The 27,695-nt window shown below is 57.7% G+C and overlaps 2 protein-coding genes across 2 annotated transcripts in view; both read left to right on the top strand.

Annotated features, from left to right (window-relative positions):
* Positions 1 to 678: 678 nt before the first annotated feature.
* Positions 679 to 16,645, top strand: LOC141972557 (uncharacterized). Its single transcript, XM_074930450.1, has 11 exons — positions 679 to 749; positions 1,678 to 1,799; positions 3,099 to 3,382; positions 6,636 to 7,309; positions 7,878 to 8,215; positions 8,451 to 8,463; positions 9,002 to 9,258; positions 11,759 to 12,151; positions 14,044 to 14,433; positions 14,944 to 15,309; positions 16,536 to 16,645. Exons 1-11 carry the CDS (start codon positions 679 to 681, stop codon positions 16,643 to 16,645), a joined length of 3,018 nt encoding a protein of 1,005 aa, XP_074786551.1.
* Positions 16,646 to 18,311: 1,666 nt separating this feature from the next.
* Positions 18,312 to 27,695, top strand: part of LOC141972556 (uncharacterized) — a 16,025-nt gene continuing 6,641 nt past the window's right edge. The window contains exons 1-6 of the mRNA XM_074930448.1: positions 18,312 to 18,713; positions 19,499 to 19,890; positions 23,244 to 23,786; positions 24,350 to 24,791; positions 25,387 to 25,776; positions 27,504 to 27,690. Of these exons, the coding sequence (XP_074786549.1) occupies positions 18,383 to 18,713; positions 19,499 to 19,890; positions 23,244 to 23,786; positions 24,350 to 24,791; positions 25,387 to 25,776; positions 27,504 to 27,690 (2,285 nt within the window). The 5' untranslated portion in view covers positions 18,312 to 18,382. The remainder of the gene's footprint in view (positions 18,714 to 19,498; positions 19,891 to 23,243; positions 23,787 to 24,349; positions 24,792 to 25,386; positions 25,777 to 27,503; positions 27,691 to 27,695) is intronic.

Raw genomic sequence — 27,695 nt, 5'->3', positions numbered from 1 at the left:
CCCCATCTATATCTCCAGTCCTAACAGGGGTGGGGAGAGTTCAGGGGGTGTGAAATTGAGAGCAAGAGGAGAAGGGAAGGGAGGGCGCCGAGCAGGCAGAGCCATGCAGGAGGTGGGTGCTCTTCATGTGCCTTAAGAGCCCCCAGCTGAGCCCCTTTGGTCCCCCCCAGGCGCTGGGACAGCCGAGCAGAAGGAGGAGCAGTGCCAGCCCAGGGCAGAGCAGAGGGGGATGCTGCAAGGGCCCCAAGAGGAGCCCCAGAGCCCCGCGGTGGCCGTGGAGCACGATGGCCAACAGCAGCCCCGGGATACGCAAGGGAGCCGCGGAACGGGGGAACCCCGAAAATGCTCTTTCAAGGGGACGTACAGTGAATATCTTCAAGAAGATGCAACCCAAATACAGAGTAGCTCCACAGAGAAGCAGTACAAGTGTAAGCACTGTGGGAAGGAGTTTGCATGGAGGACCGATATTACACGTCACCTACGGACCCACACGGGCGAGAAGCCCTACAAGTGCTGGAATTGTGGGAGGGCCTTCACACACAGAACAAATCTCCAGCGTCACCAGAGGACACACACCAAGGAGAAGCCCTTTCCCTGCCCCACGTGTGGGAAACACTTCTCCTGTAAGTCAAATGTCACCATCCACCAACGCATCCACACGGGAGAGAGACCGTTCCCATGCTCCCACTGCGGGAAGAGATTCCGGACAAAGTATATTCTCAGGACGCATCAGGAATCCGTCCACAATGGTGAGTCCTCAGTGGAGCCTTAATCCTGGAGTACATCGTACTGAGTAATGAAATAGAGCAGAGGGTGTCTGGAGGTGTTGATTGTCCAGATATTGGTCAGGACCTGGCTGGGCATCCCGTTCCCCATGGGCAGGGGTCAGTGAGGGCCTTTGCATTTTTCTTGTCTATCTGTCCCCTCCTATTGAAATATTTCCACCTCAACCCACAGGTTTTCTCACTTTTCCTCCATTCCCCCTTCTTGGGTTCCCCCAAAGCGGGTGGGAGCAGGCAAGAGCCCAACCCTGCCCCATCCCGACCTGCCCCATCTCCATCCCCGGCCTTCCTGGGGTAAGGGGGGAATTACAAGGGGATGAAATTGAGAGCAAGGAGGAGAAGGGATGGGAGGGAGCCGAGCAGGCAGAGCCATGCAGGAGGTGGGTGCTCTTCATGTGCCTTAAGAGCCCCCAGCTGAGCCCCTTTGGTCCCCCCCAGGCGCTGGGACAGCCGAGCAGAAGGAGGAGCAGTGCCAGCCCAGGGCAGAGCAGAGGGGGATGCTGCAAGGGCCCCAAGAGGAGCCCCAGAGCCCCGCGGTGGCCGTGGAGCACGATGGCCAACAGCAGCCCCGGGATACGCAAGGGAGCCGCGGAACGAGGAGACCCCGAAAATGCTCTTTCAAAGGGACGTACGGTGAAGATCTTCAAGAAGATGCAACCGAAACACAGAACAGGTCCAGAGAGAAGCAGTACAAGTGTAAGCACTGTGGGAAGGAGTTCGCATGGAGGACCGATATTACACGTCACCTACGAACCCACACGGGAGAGAAGCCCTACAAGTGCTGGGATTGTGGGAGGGCCTTCACACATAGAACAAACCTCCAGCGTCATCACAGGACACACACCAAGGAGAAGCCCTTTCCCTGCCCCATCTGTGGGAAACGCTTCTCCTCTAGCTCGAACGTCATCAAACACCAACTCGTCCACACGGGAGAGAGACCGTTCACCTGCTCCCAATGCGGGAAGAGCTTCCAGCAGAATATTCGACTCAAGAAGCATCAAAAATTCGTCCACAATGGTGAGTCCTCCATGGTGGGTTATTCCTGTAGTATGTCATGTTCAGCAATAAAACGAAGAGCAGGGTTTTGGGGTTGGGGACTGGCCAGGTTTTGGTCAGGACCTGGCTGGGCATCCATCTCCCCATGGGTGGGGGTCAGTGAGGGCCTTTGCACTTTTCCTGTCTATCTGTCTCCTCCTACTGAAATATTTCTCATCTCAACCCACAGCTTTTCTCACTTTTCCTCTTCTTTTCCCTTTCCCGGGTTCACCCCCAGTGAATGGAAGCAGCCAAGAGCCCAACCCTGCCCCACCCAGACTTCCCCCTTCTCCATCCCTCATCCTCCCGGGTCTGGGGCGAGTTTTGCGGACTGTCAAAGTGGGACCAAGGGTGGGCTCTGGTGCAGGGTGAAGAAGTGGGAGGGATGGAGGAGGGGAACCAGCAGGAAGAGGAAGGATGTAGGAGGATGAGGAGCATCAGTAACAGGGGATGCACGCACACACACACTGAGAACTCCCGTGTCTTTACACACCCACTGATGGTGGAAGGGCTCCAGCAGCTGGCAGCACTGTACTGGGTGTTACTGGTCTGGGTGGGAGCTGCTGGAGTAGGTGGGTGCTCTTCATGTGCCTTAAGAGCCCCCAGCTGAGCCCCTTTGGTCCCCCCCCAGGCGCTGGGACAGCCGAGCAGAAGGAGGAGCAGTGCCAGCCCAGGGCAGAGCAGAGGGGGATGCTGCAAGGGCCCCAAGAGGAGCCCCAGAGCCCCGCGGTGGCCGTGGAGCACGATGGCCAACAGCAGCCCCGGGATACGCAAGGGAGCCGCGGAACGAGGAGACCCCGAAAATGCTCTTTCAAAGGGACGTACAGTGAAGACCCTCAACTAGACACAACCCAACCACCGAGTATCTCCAGAAAGACGGAGTACAAGTGTGAGCACTGTGGGAAGGTCTTCATGTGGGAGAATAGTCTGATCCGTCACCACCGGATCCACAGCGCGGAGAAGCCTTTCAAGTGCCAGGATTGTGGGAAGAGTTTCACAATGAGTGGACAATTCCTGAGTCACCAGAGGACACACAGCCAGGAGAGGCCGAATCTCTGTACAACGTGTGGAAAAAGCTTCTCCTATACCTCGAACAGTCTTGTGCACCGACGCACCCGTACAGGAGAGAGACAGTTCACCTGCTCCCACTGTGGGAAAAAACTTCCAACAGAGTAATAATTTCAGGAGGAATCAGGCAGCCCTTCACAAAGGTGAGTCCTTGGGGGGGTTTAGCGTGAGATGTCGCAGGCCCTGGGGGAGCTGTGGGTGGCGATGGCTGAGTGCAATGGATTTCTCTCCTGCAGGCACCGAGCCCCCAGCTGGAGCCAGGACAAGCACCCCCGGTGCTGGAGGAGGAGTTGGAGAGCAAGGAGGAGCAGACACCGCCGGGACAAGGGGAGGGCGTGAAGAACACCCACCCAGCCACCAGCAAGCCGGTGGCCCGCGCCACGCGGGGGACCTCTAACTGCCCCGAGGGTGGGAAGATCTTCCGCGGGAGTAACAGCAGGAGACGTCACCAGAGAAATCACCCGGGAGAACGACCCCACGAGGGCCCAGATGGCGGGAAGACCTGCAAGGACTTCTCCAGCCTCATCTCCCAGCACAGGGCCCAGAAGGGAGAGAGACCGTACAAGTGCCTGGAGGGTGGGGAGAGCTTCACCCTTCCTGAGCAGCTCCCACCTCGCCACGCACGACTGTCTCCCCGCACAGGAGAGCTCCCACCCGTGCCTGTTCTGCGGGCAGTCATTCAGCGTGGGCACCGGGTGTCTTGTCCACCAGAGGCCCCCTTGGAGGAGGTGCCCGTGGGCCAGGGAGCTTCTCTGGGGGCGATGGGCCCCCAAATCAGGGGCCTGTGGCCTCCCTGGGTAGGGACTTCCAGCCCTCTGGTCTCGTCCCATGAGCCGGGCGATGCTGGAGGGGAACTTGAGAGATGTCTGGGGGTGCTAATGCCCCAGCAAGGTGTGTGTGGGGGTGAGGGGCTGCGTGAGCCTCTCTCTGATCTAAACCTGAGTGCCTGCACACGGGAGTAAATTTGGAGGAGATTTGCCGGCAGGTGCCTCGGGTACATGGACAACGTGGCTCTTCCTTCACCCAGCGCGTGGGACCATCCCGCCCCAGAGCCCCAGCACCTCCCTGGGGACTCGTGGGTGCGGGCAGAGGCGATGTTTAAGAACCGCTGCCTGCCTGGGAACCCAGGGAGCTCCCCTGAGCCCAGAGGGAGTGTAAAGGCTCGTTAGTCCGCGAGGGCGTTAACAAGAGCCAGCGCCGAGCAAAGTGCTGGACAGTCTCGGTACGACGTGCTGGGGGTGTTGGTTGTGCGGCACAAGCTGTGACCCCCGTGTGGTGTTTCACTCCGTTTGCTCTCAGGATGTTTCTCTCTCCCTGCTCATCTCTCCCTTCGTTAAAAGCGTGTACCGTTAATTATTGCCGATTCCAAGCTCTGAGGATGAACTTCAATGGTGGCGCTCACCAAGGCCGAGGCTTTTATGGTTCCCGGTGGGATACAGCGATCCCGGACTCTGATGGTGGAGGGATGAGCCGCTCTCACCCAGGGCTCCTCGGGGACTATTTTAACATGAGGAAGGAGACAGTGATTGGGTTAACCACTGCCAAAGGCCATGAGTCTTTTTGTTACTAACTCTTCCTGATTTCTTAGTAATTTGGGGTGGTGAATTTGAGGGTTTTGATAACGAATGATTCGAAATAACGATTTATTTCTTCATTTTAATTTTAGTTAATAAAAAATAGTGGCATGGTGTTTTAAGTAGTCATAGAGATGCTGTATTTAATTTAAATTAACCGTACAACGATGCTACTATGCTGCTTGACGAGGTGCCATTGTTAGACTCTTTGGGAGGATGATTTCTTGCCCTGTAGAGCAGGTATTTTAAAAGTTGTATTGTTAAAGGGCCTCAAGCAAGTTAAAATCACAATGTGAGCCAAAGTCCTTGAGTCAAGGACATGGAGGGGGGGTGTCATTTATTTGAGTCTGTGGTCCATCCTGGGCACAGAAAGACCCCCTGACTCATTTCAGGACTCAAGAGCGCATGAGCAGATGGAGGTGGGAATAAGAAAATGAGTGTCTGGAATTCTCATGTTTATGCAGAAAAACTTGAATAATATGTATTACTGTTGCCTACATATTCAGCCTGTGACACCAGTCAGGGGGGGGAGTTGTTGGTGAGAGAACTCCACTGGGCACTGGGCTGTTAGTAAAGGAGTGTCTGATAATCTGCATCACACTGGTGTCGATGATAAGGTTTTTTTAACCCTTTTGGTGACAGTTTGGAGGAAGCAAAACTCCATCCAGGACCCTGCAATCGAAGTGGAGCGTATGGGATGCTCCCGTCGTGGTGTATGTGCACAGAGATGTAGACGGATACACACAGAGCCAGGGGGTCGTCTCCTACGGGAAATCGAAGAAATACCTCTTTTTTTTTTTTTCTTTTTAAAGTTTCAATCAAATAAATTGGATTTTGCTCCCACTGGGTTTCAGAGTTGTGTCCCGTTTGTTGCAGAGTGGAGAGATTTGGGGGTGCACAGGAGATGGGGAGGGGGGACGCAAGCAGGCGGCTGAGGGGACCCGACCCCAGAGCTATTCCTGGCCCGAGGGCGTCCTGCTTCTCCGAGCCTCCTCCAGCCTCTCTGCCCTCGGGGGCAGGATGTTCCCCTCCCCTCCCTTCTCTCCCCCCTCCAGGGCAGAGTCGTTAGCCAGACATCCCTTGGTTATGCAAAGCCGGGGTGACCCCCCCTTACCCCCGGGTCCCTTCTCTTGTCCCAACACTCTTCCAGCCGCGCCTGACCCTGGCATTGGTCTATTCCCGAGCTGGGAACGAGCAGAGCAGAGAATTTCCTGAAGACATCCCAGCCCTGGTGCTGCCGGGGGGTGAGGTTTGGGGGGGTGAATGTGGGAAGAAGGGCGGGGGCTGGTCTGGGGTGCAAAAGAGGAGGGTGGGGGCTGGGGAGGACAAAGATGGGGCTTGATGGAGGGGGAGAGCGAGGGGCAGGAAGAGAGGAAAGACCCATGGGCACGCGGGCGCTCCAACCCCCATCTCCTTCCACACCTGTGCACACCCGGGTCATCCTGGGCCGGGGGGGTGCGTGCGTATCCTGGCCCCCCTTGCCAGCACCCACCCGGCTGCACCCTGTTGTGCTGGTTTGTGTGTGCAGGGGCTGGGAGCGGCGGAGGGGGGACAGGGGGGGCTCCTGCGAGAAGATGCTCAAAGCTCCCGCGGCTCCAGGTCGGACCCGCCCCTGGCCAAGGCCGAGCCGATTGAGGATGTGCGGCCATGCCCCTGAGATAAAGTGTTTAAGAAAGGGAATGTGACGGGACGAGGAGGAGGAGGGGGGAGGGAAATAGCTCTGCAACCAGCGAGGGAGAGGAAGGACGACCCGAGGCGGGAGGTGCCCTGAGCAGAGAGTGCCCTGCACCCGTGGAGCCCCACGGGGGAGCAGATGCCCCCCCAGAGCCCCTGGGAGGGACCCAGGTGGGAGGAAGATCGTGGAGGACTGTCTCCCGTGGGAGGGAGCCCAGGGCGGAGCAGGGGAGGAGTGTGAGGAGTCCTCCCCCTGAGGAGGAAGGGGCGAGGGAGGGTCTGGGGGGGGCTCAGGTGCCCTCGGGGCTCAAACCCCAACACGGGGCTAACAGGCAAGGCCCTGGGGGTGTGAGGAGGAGGAGAAGGGAAGGGAGGGAGCCGAGCAGGCAGAGCCATGCAGGAGGTGGCTGCTCTTCATGTGCCTTAAGAGCCCCCAGCTGAGCCCCTTTGGTCCCCCCCAGGCGCTGGGACAGCCGAGCAGAAGGAGGAGCAGTGCCAGCCCAGGGCAGAGCAGAGGGGGATGCTGCAAGGGCCCCAAGAGGAGCCCCAGAGCCCCGCGGTGGCCGTGGAGCACGATGGCCAACAGCAGCCCCGGGATACGCAAGGGAGCCGCGGAACGAGGGAACCCCGAAAATGCTCTTTCAAAGGGACCTGTGGTGAAGACCCTCAAGAAGGCACAACCCAACCACCAAGTGTCTCTAGGCAGAAGGAGTACAAGTGTGAGCAGTGTGGGAAGATCTTCAGCTGGAGGAACTGCCTTGCCCGTCACCTGCAGAGCCACACAGGAGAGAAGCCCTTCAAGTGCCAGGATTGTGGGAAGAGATTTACTGAGAGTGGAACCTTGCACCGTCACCAGAGGACACACACCAGGGAAAAGACCTTTGTCTGCAACAACTGCAGCAAATGTTTCCTGCGGTTCTCATACCTCATTTCCCACCAACGCATGCACATGGAAACAACACCCTACCTCTGCTTGCACTGTGGGATGGCCTTCGAGCAGAGTGACCAACTCACAAAGCATCAGGACACCCTCCATCATGGTGAGTCCTCAGCTGGGGCTTGTTCACCCTCTTTTACATCCTGCTCAGTAATAAAAGGGAGAGGAGGAGGATTGGGGATGGGGGCTGACCAGATTATATTCAGAAACTGGCTGGGCATCCATCTCCCCATGGCAGGGTGAGCGATGGCCTCACACTGTCTCCCCTGCCTTCCTTCTGAATTATCTTAATGTCCAATCACAGGCTCTCGCTGTTCCTGTGTTTTTCCCCTTCCCAAGTTCAAACTGTGGGTGGAAGCAACCAATAGCCCAACCCTGTCCTATCCCAACCTGCCCCATCTCCATCACCAGCCTTCCCAGTGCATGGGGAGAGTTATGGGGTGGTGAAATTGGAGAGCAAGGAGGAGAAGGGAAGGGAGGGAGCCGAGCAGGCAGAGCCATGCAGGCGGTGGGTGCTCTTCATGTGCCTTAAGAGCCCCCAGCTGAGCCCCTTTGGTCCCCCCCAGGCGCTGGGACAGCCGAGCAGAAGGAGGAGCAGTGCCAGCCCAGGGCAGAGCAGAGGGGGATGCTGCAAGGGCCCCAAGAGGAGCCCCAGAGCCCCGCGGTGGCCGTGGAGCACGATGGCCAACAGCAGCCCCGGGATACGCAAGGGAGCCGCGGAACGGGGGAACCCCGAAAATGCTCTTTCAAAGGGACGTACGCTGAAGACCCTCAAGAAGGTGCAACCCAACCACTGAGTGTCTCTAGGCAGAAGGAGTACAAGTGTGAGCAGTGTGGGAAGGTCTTTGTCTGGAAGAACTGCCTTGCCCGTCACCAACGGATCCACACAGGAGAGAAGCCCTTCAAGTGCCAGGATTGTGGGAAGAGATTTACTGAGAGTGGAACCTTGCACCGTCACCAGAGGACACACACCAGGGAAAAGACCTTTGTCTGCAACAACTGCAGCAAATGTTTCCTGCGGTTCTCATACCTCATTTCCCACCAACTCATGCACATGGAAACGACACCCTACCTCTGCTTGCACTGTGGGATGGCCTTCGAGCAGAGTGACCAACTCACAAAGCATCAGGACACCCTCCAACACGGTGAGTCCTCAGCTGGGGCTTGTTCACCCTCTTTTACATCCTGCTCAGTAAAAAAAGGGAGAGGAGGAGGATTGGGGATGGGGGCTGACCAGATTATATTCAGAAACTGGCTGGGCATCCATCTCCCCATGGCAGGGTGAGCGATGGCCTCACACTGTCTCCCCTGCCATCCTCCTGAATTATCTTAATGTCCAATCACAGGCTCTCGCTGTTCCTGTGTTTTTCCCCTTCCCAGGTTCAATTTGTGGGTGGGAGCAACCAAGAGTCCAACCCTGTCCTATCCCAACCTGCCCCATCTCCATCACCAGCCCTCCCAGTGCATGGGGAGAGTTATGGGGTGGTGAAATTGGAGAGCAAGGAGGAGAAGGGAAGGGAGGGAGCCGAGCAGGCAGAGCCATGCAGGAGGTGGGTGCTCTTCATGTGCCTTAAGAGCCCCCAGCTGAGCCCCTTTGGTCCCCCCCCAGGCGCTGGGACAGCCGAGCAGAAGGAGGAGCAGTGCCAGCCCAGGGCAGAGCAGAGGGGGATGCTGCAAGGGCCCCAAGAGGAGCCCCAGAGCCCCGCGGTGGCCGTGGAGCACGATGGCCAACAGCAGCCCCGGGATACGCAAGGGCGCGATGCACCAAGAACACCCCAAAACCACTCTTTCAATGGGACAGTAGGTGAACCCCCAAAAGAAGGTGCAACCCAACCACAGAGTCACTCTAGACAGAAGAAGTACAAGTGTGAGGTGTGTGGGAAGGTCTTTAGTTACAGGAATAATTTTAAGCTTCACCAATGGACCCACAGAGGAGAGAAGCCCTACAAGTGTCTGGACTGTGGGATGGGCTTTAGGTACAGAGAAAAGCTCCTGTGTCACCAGAGGACACACACCAGGAGGAAGCAATTTCTCTGCACCGCATGTGGGAAACACTTCTCCTGTAGCTTGAGCCTCATCAAACACCGACGCATCCACATTGGAGAGAGACAGTTCCTCTGCTCAGCCTGTGGGAAGGCCTTCCAGACAAGGTATAACCTCAGGAGTCATCAGGAATCCATCCACAAAGGTAAGTCCTCTAAGGAGGCTTAACCCCATATCATGTGCTCAGCAAAAAAATGGAGAGGAGGAAGTTTGGGGGTTGTGATTGCCGAGATTTGGTCAGGAACTGGCTGGGCATCCATCTCCCCATGGGTGAGGGTGAGTGATGGCCTCCTCCTGATTCCTCTCCTGACCTTCTGAACTATCATTATATCCTCTCACAAGTTTGCTCAGTTTTCTTCTTCTTTACCTGTTCCTGCATTCACCCACAGAAGGAGGGAGCATCCAACAGCCCAACCCTGCCCCATCCCAACCTGACCAACCTCCATCCTCGGCCCTCACGGGGCATGGGAGGAGTTTCAGGAGTAGGGGTAAAATATGACCCCCAGGATGGGTGCTGGTCCAGGGTGAAGAAGGAGGAAGGATGGAGGAAGAGGAGGTAGAGGCATGGAGGAGGAATAAGGATGGAGGAGGGGGAATGATGGAAGATGAGTGTGAAGAGGACATAGACACAGGCACAGAGAACTATGGACACTTGTGCACTTCTCCCATCTCCTTAAGTACTTGTGAACTGCAGGGCAGATGCAGGCAGGGGACAGGCACGGGACCTGCTGCCGCCTCTCGGGGTGCTCAGCACCCCCTGCCCGGGGCTCAGCACCCACCCGGCTGCACCCTGTTGTGCTGGTTTGTGTGTGGAGGGGCTGGGAGCGGCAGAGGGGGGACAGGGGGGGCTCCTGCGAGAAGATGCTCAAAGCTCCCGCGGCTCCAGGTCGGACCCGCCCCTGGCCAAGGCCAAGCCAATTAGTGATGGGTGGCTACAACGCTTCGATAAAGAATTAAAACAGGGGAACGTGAAGGGAAGAGGAAGAGGAGGGTGGGAGGGAAATACATCTGTAAAAAGAGAGGTAGAGGAAGCATGGAAGGAGGGGGGAGGTGCGCTGGAGCAGAGACTGCCCTGCACCCGTGGATACCCACAAGGGAGCAGATGCCCCCGATGAGCAGGCAGAGCCATGCAGGTGGTGGCTGCTCTTCATGTGCCTTAAGAGCCCCCAGCTGAGCCCCTTTGGTCCCCCCCAGGCGCTGGGACAGCCGAGCAGAAGGAGGAGCAGTGCCAGCCCAGGGCAGAGCAGAGGGGGATGCTGCAAGGGCCCCAAGAGGAGCCCCAGAGCCCCGCGGTGGCCGTGGAGCACGATGGCCAACAGCAGCCCCGGGATACGCCAGGGAGCGACACAGCAAGAACACCCCAAAACCACTCTTTCAATGGGACGTGTGGTGAAGGGCCAAAAGAAGGCACAACTCAACCAAAGAGTCGCTCCAAAAAGAACAAGAGTTACAAGTGTGAAGTGTGTGGGAGGGTCTTTCCCCGGGAGGACAACCTGAGCCTTCACCAACAGATCCACAGGGGAATGCATCCCTACAAGTGCCCTGACTGCGGAAAGAACTGCCGGGATAGCTGGAAACTCCTGCGTCACCGGAAAACACACAGCAAGGAGAAGATCTTTCCCTGCACCACGTGTGGGAAACGCTTCTTCAGTAGATTGAACCTCATCCAGCACCAACGAATCCACACAGTAGTGAGGCCGTACAACTGCTCACACGACAGAAAGGGCTCGCAGCGGAGTTCTCCTCTCGTGAAGCATCTTTTAACTGTCCACGATGGTGAGACCTCGGGGGGGGGGGGTGGGCTCGGTGCCTAACCCTGTATGAGGGCGTGTTCAGGAATAAAATGGAGAGGAAGGGATTTGGGAGCGGGGGTTGGCCAGATTTTGGTCAGGAACTGGCTGGGCATCCATGTCCCCATAGGCAGGGGTCACTGATGGCCTTGTCATCTTTCCTCTGTCTGTCTCCTGCTAGTGAACTGTTTTTACCTCCATCCATGGGTTTTCTGGCTTCTCCTCTACTTTTTCACTTCCCGGGTTCACCCCCAGTGGGTGGGAGCAGCCAAGAGCCCAACCCTGCCCTACCCTGATCTGCCCCATCTCCATCTCAGGCCCTAGAGGGGGGTGGGGGGAGTTTTGGGGGCTGAAAGAAGGGAAAATTTGTGGGCAGGTGTCTGTAGTGAAGAAGGGGGAGGTATGCGGAAGGAAGAGTAGCAGGGAGGGGAAGGATGGAGGAGGATGAGGAGTATCAGTAAGAGGGGACAGACAGAGAGAAAGACAGACAGACACACACACACACACACAGAGCCCCCGTGTCTTTACTCACCCACCAACATCAGAGGGCTTCAGGGGCTGGCAGCACCATACTGGGTTGTACTGGTCTGGGTGGGAGCTGCTGGAGGAGGTGGGTGCTCTTCATGTGCCTTAAGAGCCCCCAGCTGAGCCCCTTTGGTCCCCCCCCAGGCGCTGGGACAGCCGAGCAGAAGGAGGAGCAGTGCCAGCCCAGGGCAGAGCAGAGGGGGATGCTGCAAGGGCCCCAAGAGGAGCCCCAGAGCCCCGCGGTGGCCGTGGAGCACGATGGCCAACAGCAGCCCCGGGATACGCAAGGGAGCCGCGGAACGGGGGAACCCCGAAAATGCTCTTTCAAAGGGACGTGTGGTGAAGACCCTCAAGAAGGCACAACCCAACCACCGAGTATCTCCAGAAAGACGGAGTACAAGTGTGAGCAGTGTGGGAAGATCTTCAGCTGGAGGAACTGCCTTGCCCGTCACCTGCAGAGCCACACAGGAGAGAAGCCCTTCAAGTGCCAGGATTGTGGGAAGAGATACAGCTCGAATGGGACCCTCCAGCGTCACCAGAAGACACACACCAGGGAAAAGACCTTTGTCTGCAACAACTGCAGCAAATGTTTCCTGCGGTTCTCATACCTCATTTCCCACCAACGCATGCACATGGAAACAACACCCTACCTCTGCTTGCACTGTGGGATGGCCTTCGAGCAGAGTGACCAACTCACAAAGCATCAGGACACCCTCCATCACGGTGAGTCCTCAGCTGGGGCTTGTTCACCCTCTTTTACATCCTGCTCAGTAATAAAAGGGAGAGGAGGAGGATTGGGGATGGGGGCTGACCAGATTATATTCAGAAACTGGCTGGGCATCCATCTCCCCATGGCAGGGTGAGCGATGGCCTCACACTGTCTCCCCTGCCTTCCTTCTGAATTATCTTTATGTCCAATCACAGGCTCTCGCTGTTCCTGTTCTTTTCCCCTTCCCAGGTTCAAACTGTGGGTGGGAGCAACCAAGAGCCCAACCCTGTCCTATCCCAACCTGCCCCATCTCCATCACCAGCCTTCCCAGTGGATGGGGAGAGTTATGGGGTGGTGAAATTGGAGAGCAAGGAGGAGAAGGGAAGGGAGGGAGCCGAGCAGGCAGAGCCATGCAGGAGGTGGGTGCTCTTCATGTGCCTTAAGAGCCCCCAGCTGAGCCCCTTTGGTCCCCCCCAGGCGCTGGGACAGCCGAGCAGAAGGAGGAGCAGTGCCAGCCCAGGGCAGAGCAGAGGGGGATGCTGCAAGGGCCCCAAGAGGAGCCCCAGAGCCCCGCGGTGGCCGTGGAGCACGATGGCCAACAGCAGCCCCGGGATACGCAAAGGAGCCGCGGAACGGGGGAACCCCGAAAATGCTCTTTCAAAGGGACGTGTGGTGAAGGGCCAAAAGAAAGTGTAACCAAAACACAGAGTCACTCCAGAAAGAACAAGAGGTACAAGTGTGAAGTGTGTGGGAAGGGGTTTGCCTGGGAGGGCAACCTGAGCCTTCACCAACAGATCCACAGGGGCATAAATCCCTACAAGTGCCCTGACTGCGGAAAGAACTGCCGGGATAGCTGGAAACTCCTGCGTCACCGGAGAACACACAGCAAGGAGAAGATCTTTCCCTGCACCACGTGTGGGAAACGCTTCTTCAGTAGCTTGAACCTCATCAAGCACCAACGAATCCACACAGTAGTGAGGCCGTACAACTGCACACACTGCGGAAAGAGCTTCCAGCTGAGATTTTATCTCATGAAGCATCTTTTAACTCTCCACAATGGTGAGTCCTCGGTGCCTAACCCTGTATGAGGGCGTGTTCGGGAATAAAATGGAGAGGAAGGGATTTGGGAGCGGGGGTTGGCCAGATTTTGGTCAGGAACTGGCTGGGCATCCATGTCCCCATAGGCAGGGGTCACTGATGGCCTTGTCATCTTTCCTCTGTCTGTCTCCTGCTAGTGAACTGTTTTTAACTCCACCCATGCGTTTTCTGGCTTCTCCTCTTATTCTCCGATCCTGGGTTCACCCAGAGAGGGTGGGAGCAGCCAACAGCACAACCCTGCCCCATCCCGACCTGCCCCAGCTCCATCTCAGGCCCTAGAGGGGGGTGGGGGGAGTTTTGGGGGCTGAAAGAAGGGAACAGTTGTCAGCAGTGGCCTGTAGTGAAGAAGGGGGTGGGATGCAGGAGGAGGAGTAGCAAGGAGAGGAAGGATGGAGGAGGATGAGGAGTATCAGTAAGATAGGACAGAGGGATAGACACACACACACACACACACACACAGCCCCTGTGGTTTTAGGCACTCACCGATGCTAGAATGAATGCAGCATCTGGCAGCACCGTACTGGGTGATACTGGTCTGGGTGGGAGCTGCTGGAGTAGGTGGGTGCTCTTCATGTGCCTTAAGAGCCCCCAGCTGAGCCCCTTTGGTCCCCCCCAGGCGCTGGGACAGCCGAGCAGAAGGAGGAGCAGTGCCAGCCCAGGGCAGAGCAGAGGGGGATGCTGCAAGGGCCCCAAGAGGAGCCCCAGAGCCCCGCGGTGGCCGTGGAGCACGATGGCCAACAGCAGCCCCGGGATACGCCAGGGAGCGATGCACCAAGAACACCCCAAAACCACTCTTTCAATGGGACAGGTGGTGAACACCCAAAAGAAGGCGCAACTCAACCACAGAGTCACTCCAGAAAGAACAAGAGGTACAAGTGTGAAGAGTGTGGGAAGGGTTTCGCCCGGGAGAACAACTTGAGCCTTCACCAACAGATCCACAGGTTAATGGATCCCTACAAGTGCCCTGACTGCGGAAAGAACTTCAGGGATAGCTGGAAACTCCTGCGTCACCGGAGAACACACAGCAAGGAGAAGATCTTTCCCTGCACCACGTGTGGGAAACGCTTCTTCAGTAGCTTGAACCTCATCAAGCACCAACGAATCCACACAGTAGTGAGGCCGTACAACTGCACACACTGCGGAAAGAGCTTCCAGCTGAGATTTTATCTCATGAAGCATCTTTTAACTCTCCACAATGGTGAGTCCTCGGTGCCTAACCCTGTATGAGGGCGTGTTCGGGAATAAAATGGAGAGGAAGGGATTTGGGAGCGGGGGTTGGCCAGATTTTGGTCAGGAACTGGCTGGGCATCCATGTCCCCATAGGCAGGGGTCACTGATGGCCTTGTCATCTTTCCTCTGTCTGTCTCCTGCTAGTGAACTATTTTTCCTCCATCCGTGGGTTTTCTCGCTTTTCCTCTGCTTTTCCAATCCCGGGTTCACCCCCAGAGGGTGGGAGCAGCCAAGAGCCCAACCCTGCCCCATCCCGACCTGCCCCATCTCCATCCCTGGCTCTTGAGCAGGGAGAGGGGGGGGTGGGGGAGGTTTGGGGCTGGGGGTGAAATTGGGGACCAAGTGTGGTTTCTGGTCCAGTATGAAGAAAGTGGAAGGATGGGGAAGGCAGAGGAATGGATGAGGAAGAGGAAGGGTGAAGTACCAATACAACCTCAGAAGTGCTCTTACAAAGGGCCATGTGCTGATTTCATTCCAGAAATTCTAACCCAACCAATGAGTAAATCCAGGAAGGAGTACCTATGTGAGGACTGCGGGAAGGTTTTCACCCGCGTGTACAAGTTGAAGCAACACCGACGGATTCACACGGGAGAGAAGCCCTTCACGTGCCAGGAATGCGGGAAGAGCTTCAGGGAGAGAGGGACACTCCAGCGTCATCAGAGGACACACACCAAGGAGAAGCGATTTCCCTGCACCACGTGTGGGAAACGCTTCTCCTTTCCGTCAGACCTCGCCAGGCACCAACTCATCTACACGGAAGAGACACCATACGCCTGCTCAGCCTGCGGGGAGAGCTTCCAGCAGAGTTGTCACCGCTGGACACATAATGTAGCGGAGCACAAAGGTGAGTCGTGGGTTGTGTGTGCTGTGCATGACCCTGTATCAGGTCGTGGTCAACAATAAAATGGAGAGGAGGGGGTTTGAGGGTGGGAGTTGGCCAGATTCTGGTCAGGAATTTACTGGGCATCCATCTCCCCATGGGCAGGGGTTAGTGATGGCCTTTGCATTTTTCTTCCTTCTGTCTCTTGATATTGAACTCTTTCTACCTCCACCCACGGGGTTTTCTCGCTTTTTGTCTTTGTCCCCATCCCCAGGTTCACACAGAGCAGGTGGGAGCAGCCAACAGCCCAACCCTGCCCCATCCCGACCTGACACATCACCGTGCTGGGCTGGCCTTGGGGCTGGGGGGAGTTTGGGGGAGTGAAAGTGGGGACAAAGGGTGGGTGCTGGTCCAGGGTGATGGAGGGGGACAGATGGGCAGGGAGGAGGAGCAGGGAGAGAAAGGGCGAAGGAGGATGAGCCACACTGTCAGTAAGAGAAGAGACACACACACACTGACCCATGGGACCTGTGCACACACACTCTCACGTCCTTACACACTTGCACACACCCACACACACCACAATCCCCACACCTTCATGTGTGTATGCACACACACACACACACACACACAGCCCCCGTGGTTTTACGCACTCACCGATGCTAGAGTGGCTCTAGCAGCTGGCGGCACTGTACTGGGGGGTACTGGTCTGGGTGGGAGCTGCTGGAGGAGGTGGGTGCTCTTCATGTGCCTTAAGAGCCCCCAGCTGAGCCCCTTTGGTCCCCCCCAGGCGCTGGGACAGCCGAGCAGAAGGAGGAGCAGTGCCAGCCCAGGGCAGAGCAGAGGGGGATGCTGCAAGGGCCCCAAGAGGAGCCCCAGAGCCCCGCGGTGGCCGTGGAGCACGATGGCCAACAGCAGCCCCGGGATACGCAAGGGAGCCGCGGAACGGGGGAACCCCGAAAATGCTCTTTCAAAGGGACGTACGGTGAAGACCCTCAGGAAGCCACAACACAACCACAGAGTATCTCCAGAGAGAAGGAGGAGCACATGTGTGAGCACTGTGGGAAGGTCTTCCTTAGGAGGGGCAACCTGACCTGTCACCAACAGACCCACACAGGGAGGGTTTCCTACAAGTGTCAGGACTGTGGGAAGAGTTTCAGCGATAGGTGGAATCTCCTGCGTCATCAGGCAACACACAGCAAGGAGAAGAGATTTCCCTGCACCCTGTGTGGGAAACGCTTCTCCTGTAGCTCGAACCTCATCAGACACCGACGCATCCACACAGGAGAGAGACCGTACACCTGCTCCAAGTGTGGGAAGACCTTCCGGCAGAGATGTCACCTCTGGACGCATCATTTAGGCGTCCACAAATGTGAGTTGTCGAGGGGTACTTGGGGCATAACCCTGCATCAGGACATGCTCAGCAATAAAATGGAGAGGAAGGGATTTGGGGGTGGGGGTTTGGTGAGAATTGTAAAGAGCTGGTTGGGCATCAAACTCCCCAAGGGTGGGGGTGAGTGATGGCCTTTCCTTTTTTCCTCTATATATGTCTCCAGCTATTGAATTATTTTTACCTCCACCCACGGGATTTATTGTTTTTCTTCTTCTTTTCCCCTTTCTGGGTTCAACCACAGCTCGTGGGAGCAGCCAAGAGCCCAACCCTGCCCCATCTCCATCCCCGGACATCGCGGGGTTAGGGAATTGCTGGAGAGTTGTGAATTTAGGACCAAGGTTGGGTGCTGGTCCAGGGTGAAGAATGGGGAGGGATGCGGGAGGAAGAGGAAGGATGAAGAAGGATGAGGACTATCAGCAGGAGGGGACACCCCACCCCCCCACACACACACACCCATCTCCTTACACACTCACTGGTGCTAGAAGGGATCCAGCAGCTGGCAGCACCATATTGGGTGTTACTGGTCTGGGCGGGAGCTGCTGGAGTAGGTGGGTGCTCTTCATATTCCTCAAGAGCCCCCAGCTGAGCCCCTTTGGTCTCCCCACAGGGTCTGGGAGAGACAAGCAGGAGGAGCAGTGCCAGCCCAGGGCAGAGCAGAGGGGGATGCTGCAAGGGCCCCAAGAGGAGCCCCAGAGCCCCGCGGTGGCCGTGGAGCACGATGGCCAACGGCAGCCCCGGGATACGCAAGGGAGCAACGCACCAAGAACACTCCAAAAAAGCTCTTTCAATGAGACAGGTGGTGAAGACACTCCAGAAGCCACAACGCAACCACAGAGTAACGCCAGAGGGAAGGAGTACAAGTGTGAGCAGTCTGGGGAGATCTTCACTTACAGGATCAAGCTGACCCATCACCGACAGACCCACACGGGACAGAAGCCCTTCAAGTGCTGGTATTGTGGGAAAAGCTTCACGCAGAGATGGAACCTCCTGTGTCACCAGAAGACACACACCAAGGAGAAGAGATTTTGCTGCACCACATGCAGGAAGCACTTCTGCTTTAGATGGGAATTTGTCAAACACGAACGCAGCCACATGGAGGAGAGACTGTACACATCGTTGCACTGCGAGATGACTTTCCAGCAGAGTTATCACCTCTACCTCTGGAGGCATCAGCAAGCCCGCCAGAATGGTGAGTGCTGGGTGGGGTCTTATTTCAGTATCGCATCGTGCTCAGCAAAAAAACGCAGAGGAGGGGGTTTGGGGGCGGGGGTTGGACAGATTTTGGTCAGGAACTGTCTGGGAATCCATCAACCCATGGGTGGGGGGGAGTGGTGACCTTTGCATTTTTCCTCTGTCTGTCTCCTGCTACTGAAATGGGTTTTCACTCCATGCACAGGTTTTCTCGATTTTCCTCCACTTTTCCCCTTCCCAGTTTCACCCACAGTGGGTGGGAGCAGCCAAAAGCCCAACCCTGCCCTGTCCTGACCAAGGGGAAAATTTTAGGGATGGGGGTGAAAGCGGGAACCAAGGGGGTCGCTGGTTTGGGATGAAGGAAGTGGAGGGATGGGGGATGCAGAGTAATGGAGGAGGAAGAGGAAGGATGAAGTACCAATACAACCCTCAAAATGTTCTTTCCAAGGAACGTGTGCTGATGACATTGAGGAATCCGCGACCCAACCTCAGAGTAGCTCCAGGCGGGAGTACATGTGTGAGGACTGTGGGAAGTTCTTCACGGACAGGAGCAAGCTGAAGCAACACCGACGGATCCACACAGGAGAGAAGCCCTACAGGTGCCAGGATTGTGGGAAGAGCTTCACGCTGAGGGGGACCCTCCTGTGTCACCAGAGGACACACACCAAGGAGAAGCGATTTCGCTGCACCACATGCAGGAAAGACTTTTACTTTAGATCTACCCTCATCAAACACCGACGCACTCACAAGTGGGAGAGTCTGTTCGCCTTGTGGCACTGCGAGATGACTTTCCAGCAGAGTTATCACCTCTACCTCTGGAGGCATCAGTTATCCATCCCCAAGGGTGAGTCTTTGGTCCTCACCCGGTATCGCATCGTGCTCAGCAACAAAATGGAGAGGAGGGGGTTTGGGGGTGGAGGTTGGACAGATTTTGGTCAGGAACTGGCTGGGAATCCCTGTCCTCATGTGGATGAGTAAAAAAGCTTTTGCAGCTTGCTGTCTGTCTCTCCTGATATTGAACTATATTTATCTCTACCCATGGGGTTTCTTGATTTCCTCTTTTATCCATTTCCAAGTTCACCAACAGCACGTGCGAGCAGCCAACAGTCCACTCTGCCCATCCAGACCTGACTCATCTCCTTTCCTGGCCCTCCCTTGGTTAGCGGAGTCTTAGATGGGGGTGAATTGGGGAACACTGGTGGGTGCTGGTCCACAGTGAAGATAGGGGACATGTTGGGGCATAGAGGAAAGAGGAAGGATGAAGGAGGGGACAGACAAACACACAGAGCCCCCGTATCTTTACAGATCCACCAATGCTAGAGGGTTACAGCAGCTGGTGGCACCATACTGGGTGGTACTGGTCTGGGTGGGAGCTGCTGGAGGAGGTGGGTGCTCTTCATGTGCCTTAAGAGCCCCCAGCTGAGCCCCTTTGGTCCCCCCCAGGCGCTGGGACAGCCGAGCAGAAGGAGGAGCAGTGCCAGCCCAGGGCAGAGCAGAGGGGGATGCTGCAAGGGCCCCAAGAGGAGCCCCAGAGCCCCGCGGTGGCCGTGGAGCACGATGGCCAACAGCAGCCCCGGGATACGCAAGGGAGCCGCGGAACGGGGGAACCCCGAAAATGCTCTTTCAAAGGGACGTACGCTGAAGACCCTCAGGAAGCCACAAACCAACCACAGGGAAGCTCAAGATGGAAGGAGCACAAGTGTAAGGACTGTGGGAAGATTTTCAGATTCAGGAGCAAGCTGAACGAACACAGACGGAGCCACACGGGAGAGAAGCCCTTCAAGTGCTGGGACTGTGGGAGGGGCTTCACACTGAAAGGAAATCTCAAGCGTCACCAGAGGACACACACCAAGGAGAAGCCATTTCTCCGTACCGCGTGTGGGAAACGCTCCTCCTTCAGCCCGAACGTCAGCACCCACCAACGCACGACACAGAAGAGAGGCCGTTCACCTGCTCCCACTGCGGGAAAACCTTCCAGCAGAGCAGTAGCCTCTGGACGCATCAGAAAGAAATCCACAAAGGTGAGTCCTTGGGGGAGTTTAGCGTGAGATGTCCCAGGCCCTGGGGGAGCTGTGGGTGGCGATGGCCTGGAGAAGCACGTGGTGGGGCTGTGCTGGGACTCCTGCTCCCAGCGTGGCAGCAGTGCGGGGCTGGGAGATGGCCCTGGGCATGGATTTGCTCTGTCCCCAGGTTGGGTTGAACTCGCGGTGGGGATGGTGCTGCTGGGAGCAGGAGGTTGCACTGGAGAGCTCCGAGGAATGGAGCTGCCCTGGAAGAAGCTCCTCGGTGCAGGGGGGTTCCTGAGTCAGTCCAGGCGATAGCAAATGGCCTCCAAGGACATTTCCCAGGCTCGTGTGTGGACACGGAGGCCTCTCTGCACCATCCTCCTCACTGCAAATCCCCTCCTGGGTCTTCCCGGCTTGCGTTACCCCAACAGACTCTGGGGTTTCCCCTCCATCCCTGGCTGTGGAGGTCCCGTTGGGGCAAAGGCTTTGTCTTTCTTCTGCAGGTACCAAGAAAACCCGGATGGAACCAGGACAAGCACCCCCGTGGCAGGAGGAGAAGTTCTAGAGCAAGGAGAAGCAGACACTGACAGGACAAGGGGAGGGCGTGAAGAACACCCACCCAGCCACCAGCAAGCCGGTGGCCCGCGCCACGCGGGGGACCTCTAACTGCCCCGAGGGTGGGAAGATCTTCCGCGGGAGTAACAGCAGGAGACGTCACCAAAGAAATCACCCGGGAGAACGACCCCACAAGGGCCCAGATGGCGGGAAGACCTGCAAGGACTTCTCCAGCCTCATCTCCCAGCACAGGGCCCAGAAGGGAAAGAGACCGTACAAGTGCCGGGAGGGTGGGGAGAGCTTCACCCTTCCTGAGCAGCTCCCACCTCGCCACGCACGACTGTCTCCCCGCACAGGAGAGCTCCCACCCGTGCCTGTTCTGCGGGCAGTCATTCAGCGTGGGCACCGGGTGTCTTGTCCACCAGAGGCCCCCTTGGAGGAGGTGCCCGTGGGCAGTGCAGGAAATTACGGCAAAAAGTCTTGGCGGAAGCAAAAATCCATGCAGGTCCCTGCAGTCAAAATGGAGGTATGGGATGCTCCTGTCCTTAGGTAGGTGCACGCAGACGTAGATGGATACACACAGACCCAGGGGGTGAGTCCGTCCCCTACAGGAAATCGGAGGCCCGGTTTTGGTTTGGTTTTTTTTAAGTTTCTATGAAATAAATTGGATTTTGCTCCCACCGGGTTTCAGAGTTGTGTCCCGTTTGTTGCAGCGTGGAGAGATTTGGGGGTGCGCAGGAGATGGGGAGGGGGGACGCAAGCAGGCGGCTGAGGGGACCCGACCCCAGAGCTATTCCTGGCCCGAGGGCGTCCTGCTTCTCCGAGCCTCCTCCAGCCTCTCTGCCCTCGGGGGCAGGATGTTCCCCTCCCCTCCCTTCTCTCCCCCCTCCAGGGCAGAGTCGTTAGCCAGACATCCCTTGGTTATGCAAAGCCGGGGTGACCCCCCCCTTAGCCCCGGGTCCCTTCTCTTGTCCCAACACTCTTCCAGCCGCGCCTGACCCTGGCATTGGTCTATTCCCGAGCTGGGAACGAGCAGAGCAGAGAATTTCCTGAAGACATCCCAGCCCTGGTGCTGCCGGGGGGTGAGGTTTGGGGGGGTGAATGTGGGAAGAAGGGCGGGGGCTGGTCTGGGGTGCAAAAGAGGAGGGTGGGGGCTGGGGAGGACAAAGGAAGGGGAGGGCGAGGGGTCGGATGGGCAGACGTGTGCCCCCACCCGCATCTCCTTCCACCCCTGTGCACACCCGGGTCATCCTGGGCCGGGGGGTGTATCCTGCCCGCACACCCCCCCTTCCCTGCAGGGATTTCCCTGAGGGATGGAGAATCCGCATCCCGGCGCCCCCAGGGGACCTGCTGCCGCCTCTCGGGGTGCTCAGCACCCCCTGCCCGGGGCTCAGCACCCACCCGGCTGCACCCTGTTGTGCTGGTTTGTGTGTGGAGGGGCTGGGAGCGGCGGAGGGGGGACAGGGGGGGCTCCTGCGAGAAGATGCTCAAAGCTCCCGCGGCTCCAGGTCGGACCCGCCCCTGGCCAAGGCCGAGCCGATTGGCGGCGGCGAGTTCTGAGATAAGGGATTGAACCAGGGGAGGATGGGAGGAGGAGGAGGAGGGCTGGGGGAGGGAAATAGCTCTGCGACCAGCGAGGGAGAGGAAGGCCGGCAGGAGGCGGGAGGTGCCCTGAGCAGAGAGTGCCCTGCACCCGTGGAGCCCCACGGGGGAGCAGATGCCCCCCCAGAGCCCCTGGGAGGGACCCAGGTGGGAGGAAGATCGTGGAGGACTGTCTCCCGTGGGAGGGAGCCCAGGGCGGAGCAGGGGAGGAGTGTGAGGAGTCCTCCCCCTGAGGAGGAAGGGGCGGCAGAGACAAGGGGTGATGGAGTGACCCCAAGCCCCATCCCTGCCCCCTGCGCCGGGGGGGGAGCAGGGAGAGAAATGGGGAGCAAAGCTGAGCCCGGGCAGGAGGGCTGGGGGGAAGGGCTTTGGAGATGTGGTTGTATTTCTCACTGTCCTGCTCTGCCGGATTGGTACATCGGGGGTGGGGGGTTCAAATGCCATTGCTGTTCTTTCTTCCTCCCCGATGGAGTCTCTCTTCCCCCAGCCCATAACTGAGGAACCACAGCCGCCCCACTCCCGTCCTTATCTGGATCCCCCCAGGGTTTAGATTTTATTTTGTCCTCCCCATCCCTGTGGGGTGTCCTGGTTCAGCTCGCAGAGGGGTAAGTTTCCTGTGTTGGGGCAAGATCTCCAGCCGGGTTATTCAGACCATGCTGATGTCGGGGCCCACGGCAGCGCGGGAAGCTTCCCTTGGTGGCTTTGGTCGCGGGGAGCACGGGGGGGCTGGCTGTGTCCTCTGCGGTATTTCTCTGTATATCTTTTGTCTTGTTTACTGTTTCTTGTTGTTATTATCGCTATTGTTGTTGTTCAGATTCTTTATTACACTGTTGTATTAAATCTTTTCTTATTTCAGCCCTGGGGTTTGTGCCCTACTGGGTGTGAGGGTGGGGAGGGACAACGGAAATGTGGTCTCTGGTCCTGGCAGGGCCTAAAGCAGCGCATGGGGGAAGGGGAGAGGGAGGGTCTGGGTTGGACTCAGATGACTTCGGGTCTCAAAGCTCAATATGGCGCTAACGGGCAAGGCCCTGGGGGTGTGAGGAGGAGGAGAAGGGAAGGGAGGGAGCCGAGCAGGCAGAGCCATGCAGGAGGTGGGTGCTCTTCATGTGCCTTAAGAGCCCCCAGCTGAGCCCCTTTGGTCCCCCCCAGGCGCTGGGACAGCCGAGCAGAAGGAGGAGCAGTGCCAGCCCAGGGCAGAGCAGAGGGGGATGCTGCAAGGGCCCCAAGAGGAGCCCCAGAGCCCCGCGGTGGCCGTGGAGCACGATGGCCAACAGCAGCCCCGGGATACGCAAGGGAGCCGCGGAACGAGGGGACCCCGAAAATGCTCTTTCAAAGGGTCATATTTTGAAGACGCTCAGGAAGCCACAATCCAACGACAGAGTTGCCCCAGCAAGAAGAATTACAAGTGTGAGCACTGTGGGAAGGTGCTTGCCTCAAGTAGGAGCCTGACCTATCACCACCGGTCCCACACGGGGGAGAAGCCCTACAAGTGCTGGGATTGTGGAAGGGGCTTTGCAAGAAGACAAAGCCTCCAGAGTCACCAGAGGACACACACCAAGGAGAAGCCCTTTCTCTGCACCACGTGTGGGAAACGCTTTTCCTTTAGGTCCAACCTCATTGTCCACCGACGCATCCACACAGGAGAGAGACCGTACGCCTGCTCCCACTGCGGGAAGAGATTCAGGGACGGTTATCAACTCAGGAAACATCAGGCATCCATTCATAAAGGTAAGTCCTTGGAGAGGCTTAACCCTGTATCCCATCGTGCTCATCCATGAAATGCAGTGGGTGGGGTTTGGGGCAGTTCTTGCCCAGATCTCGATCATTGACTGGCTGGGCATCCATCTTCCCATGGTGGGGGGTGAGTGATGACCTCCTCCATCATCCTGTCAAAATATTTTTACCCTCGCCCACAGCTTTCTCACTTTTCTCTTTCTTTCCCTTTCTGGGTTCACCCACAGTTGGTTGGGAGCAGCCAAGAGCCCAACCCTGCCCCATCCCGACCTGCCCCATCTCCATCCCCAGCCCTCCCGGGGGAAGGGGGGAATTACAAGGGGGTTAAAATTGAGAGCAAGGAGGAGAAGGGAAGGGAGGGAGCCGAGCAGGCAGAGCCATGCGGGAGGTGGGTGCTCTTCATGTGCCTTAAGAGCCCCCAGCTGAGCCCCTTTGGTCCCCCCCAGGCGCTGGGACAGCCGAGCAGAAGGAGGAGCAGTGCCAGCCCAGGGCAGAGCAGAGGGGGATGCTGCAAGGGCCCCAAGAGGAGCCCCAGAGCCCCGCGGTGGCCGTGGAGCACGATGGCCAACAGCAGCCCCGGGATACGCAAGGGAGCCGCGGAACGGGGGAACCCCGAAAATGCTCTTTCAAAGGGACGTACGGTGAAGACACTCAGGAAGCAACAACACAACCACAGAGTCGCTCCAGAAAGAAGAAGTACAAGTGTGAGCACTGTGGGAAGGTGCTTGCCTCCAGGCACAGCCTGATCTATCACCACCGGACCCACACGGGAGAGAAGCCCTACAAGTGCTGGGACTGTGGGAGAGGCTTTCCAATTAGAGAAAGCCTCCAGAGTCACCAGAGGACACACACCAAGGAGAAGCCCTTTCTCTGCACCACGTGTGGGAAGCGCTTCTCCTTTAGGTCCAACCTCTTTGTCCACCAACTCATCCACACAGGAGAGAGACCGTACGCCTGTGCCCACTGCGGGAGGGCGTTCAGGGAGTCTTATCGCCTCCGGAAACATCAGGCGTCCTTCCACAATGGTGAGTCTTGGAGAGGCTTAACCCTGTATCCCATCGTGCTCATCCATGAAATGCAGTGGGTGGGGTTTGGGGCAGTTCTTGGGTAGATCTCGATCACTGACTGGCTGGGCATCCATCTCCCCATGGCGGGGGTTGAGTGATGGCCTCTTCCACCCTCCTCCTGTCAAATTATGGTTACCTCCACACCAAGGTTTCCTCACTGTTCTTTTTCTTTCCCTTCCTGGGTTCCCCCAGTGTCTGGGAGCAGCCAAGAGCCCAACCCTGCCCCATCCTGACCTGCCCCATCTCCATCCCCGGCCCTCCCAGGGGAAGGGGGGAAATAAAAGGGGTTGAAATTGAGAGCAAGGGGGAGAAAGGAAGGGAGGGATCCGAGCAGGCAGAGCCAGGCAGGAGGTGGGTGCTCTTCATGTGCCTTAAGAGCCCCCAGCTGAGCCCCTTTGGTCCCCCCCAGGCGCTGGGACAGCCAAGCAGAAGGAGGAGCAGTGCCAGCCCAGGGCAGAGCAGAGGGGGATGCTGCAAGGGCCCCAAGAGGAGACCCAGAGCCCCGCGGTGGCCGTGGAGCACGATGGCCAACAGCAGCCCCGGGATACGCAAGGGAGCCGCGGAACAAGGAGACCCCGAAAATGCTCTTTCAAAGGGACGTACGCTGAAGACCCTCAACTAGACACAACCCAACCACCGAGTATCTCCAGAAAGAAGGAGTACAAGTGTGAGCAGTGTGGGAAAATCTTTACATGGGAGAGAAGCCTGCACCGTCACCAACAGATCCACACGGGAGAGAAGCCTTTCAAGTTCCAGGATTGTGGGAAGAGCTTCAGACAGAGAGAGAGCCTCCGGAGGCACCAGAGGACACAGACCAAGGAGAAGCCATATTTATGCACCACTTGTGGGAAACGCTTCTCCTTTAGGACGCATCTCATCATGCATCAACACAGCCACACTAGAGAGAGCACAAACACCTGCAGTGGGAAGACCTTAGAGACGGGTGAGCATCAACAAATTCATCAAAACAGTGAGTTCTTGGGAGGCGCTTAACCCCATATCACATTTTCCTCAGCAATAAAATGGAGAGGAGGGGATTTAGGGGTTTGGGTTGGGCAGATTTTGGTCAGGAACTGCCTGGGCATCCATCTCGCTATGGACACGGGTGAGTTCTGGCATCCTCCTGTGAATCAGTTTTTTACATCCACCCATGGGTTTTCTCTCTCTTTCTCCTCTTTCCCTTTCCCAGTTTCACCCACAGTGTGTAGGAGCATCCAAGAGCCCAACCCTGCCCCATCCCGACCTGCCCCATCTCCATCCCCGACCATGATTGGGGGTGGGGGGAGCCTGGGGGAGCCTGAAAGTGGTGACCAAGGGTGGGTGCTGGCCCAGTATGGGGGGGGAGGGATGGAGGAAGAGCATGAGCAGGAACAGGGACAGACACACAAGCGCACCCCCAACCTCCATGGTCGTCCCAGGACTTGCACCGCCATCTCCTTGCACACTTGTGCACCACAGGCAGGGCACAGGCAGGGAACAGGCAGGAATCTGGAGCATCCTCAGAGCCCGCGTCATGGGGGAAGCCTGAAGGAGCCCTTTCCCGAGCAACCCGTTGGGCTCGGTCTGCTGCCAGAGGCTGAGCAGCTTCCCTCAGCACCGCAACCTGCTGCTCGCGCCTCTGGGGTGCTCAGCACCCCTGCCCGGGGCTCAGCACCCACCCGGCTGCACCCTTTGGAGTGTGGGAGGGGGCTACAGTGGGGTCTCCTGTGATAAAGTTCCAGAATCTCCCCTGGCTCCAAGTTGCACTCGACTCTGGCAAAGGCCGAGCCGATTCCCGATGGTGGAGTAACCTGGGAGAAGGTATTTACAAAGGGGAACATGGGAGGAGCAGGAAGGGCACGAGGGTGGAGGGAAATACCTCTGCTAACAGGGAGGGAGAGGAAGGACGACCCGAGGCGGGAGGTGCCCTGAGCAGAGAGTGCCCTGCACCCGTGGAGCCCCACGGCGGAGCAGATGCCCCCCCAGAGCCCCTGGGAGGGACCCAGGTGGGAGGAAGATCGTGGAGGACTGTCTCCCGTGGGAGGGAGCCCAGGGCGGAGCAGGGGAGGAGTGTGAGGAGTCCTCCCCCTGAGGAGGAAGGGGCGAGGGAGGGTCTTGGGGGGCTCAGGTGCCCTCGGGGCTCAAAGCACAACAGGACGCTAAGGGCAAGGCCATGGAGGGCAGTGAGGAGGAGGAGAAGGGAAGGGAGGGAGCCGAGCAGGCAGGGATGTCAAACCTGCACAGTTAGTGTTAACTAAGACATTAAGTAGAAGGAAACTTCTCGGATGGACTAACAGGGTCTATTTGTTAACCAGTAGTGGGTGGAAGCTCTACCACAGCTTTGCAGCTGCTGAGGATGCAGCACTGGAGGGGGGACTGTGCGTACGGAGGAGGCGATGAGCAGGGGAAGGGGTCAGGGGCAGGAAAGGGGGGGACCCCCAAGGAAAGGCTGTAAAAGGGGCTGCAGCGCAGTACAAGGGGGTCTTGTGTGCCTTGGCCATCGCCGTTGGTCCTGTCGTCGTTATTCAATCTCTGTCTGAGCTCTTTGTGGCCCCAGCGCTGGCTCCTGGGGGGACTGGTGTGAGCGGGTCTGGGGTCATCTGCAGGAGTGGGGCTGGGGGTGTCGGGCCCCTGCGGGGTGATACGTGAGGGAGTAAAATACCCAGAGAACCCAACAATGCTCTTTCACAGGGATGGATGGTGAAAAAGTTGATGCATCCACATCCCAACCACAGAGTAGCTCCAGAGAGGAGTTCAGGTGTGAGCAATGTGGGAAGGTCTTCACCTGGCGGAATAACCTGCACCGTCACCAAAAGATCCACATAGGAGGGAAGTCCTACAAGTGCCAGGATTGTGGGAAGAGCTTCACGATGAGCAGGTACC

Source organism: Athene noctua, chromosome 34, assembly GCF_965140245.1.
Source record: "Athene noctua chromosome 34, bAthNoc1.hap1.1, whole genome shotgun sequence".
NCBI classification, from domain to species: Eukaryota; Metazoa; Chordata; class Aves; order Strigiformes; family Strigidae; genus Athene; species Athene noctua.
Note: the sequence above shows the minus strand (reverse complement) of the source record. Positions and strands in the feature narration are given on the sequence as shown.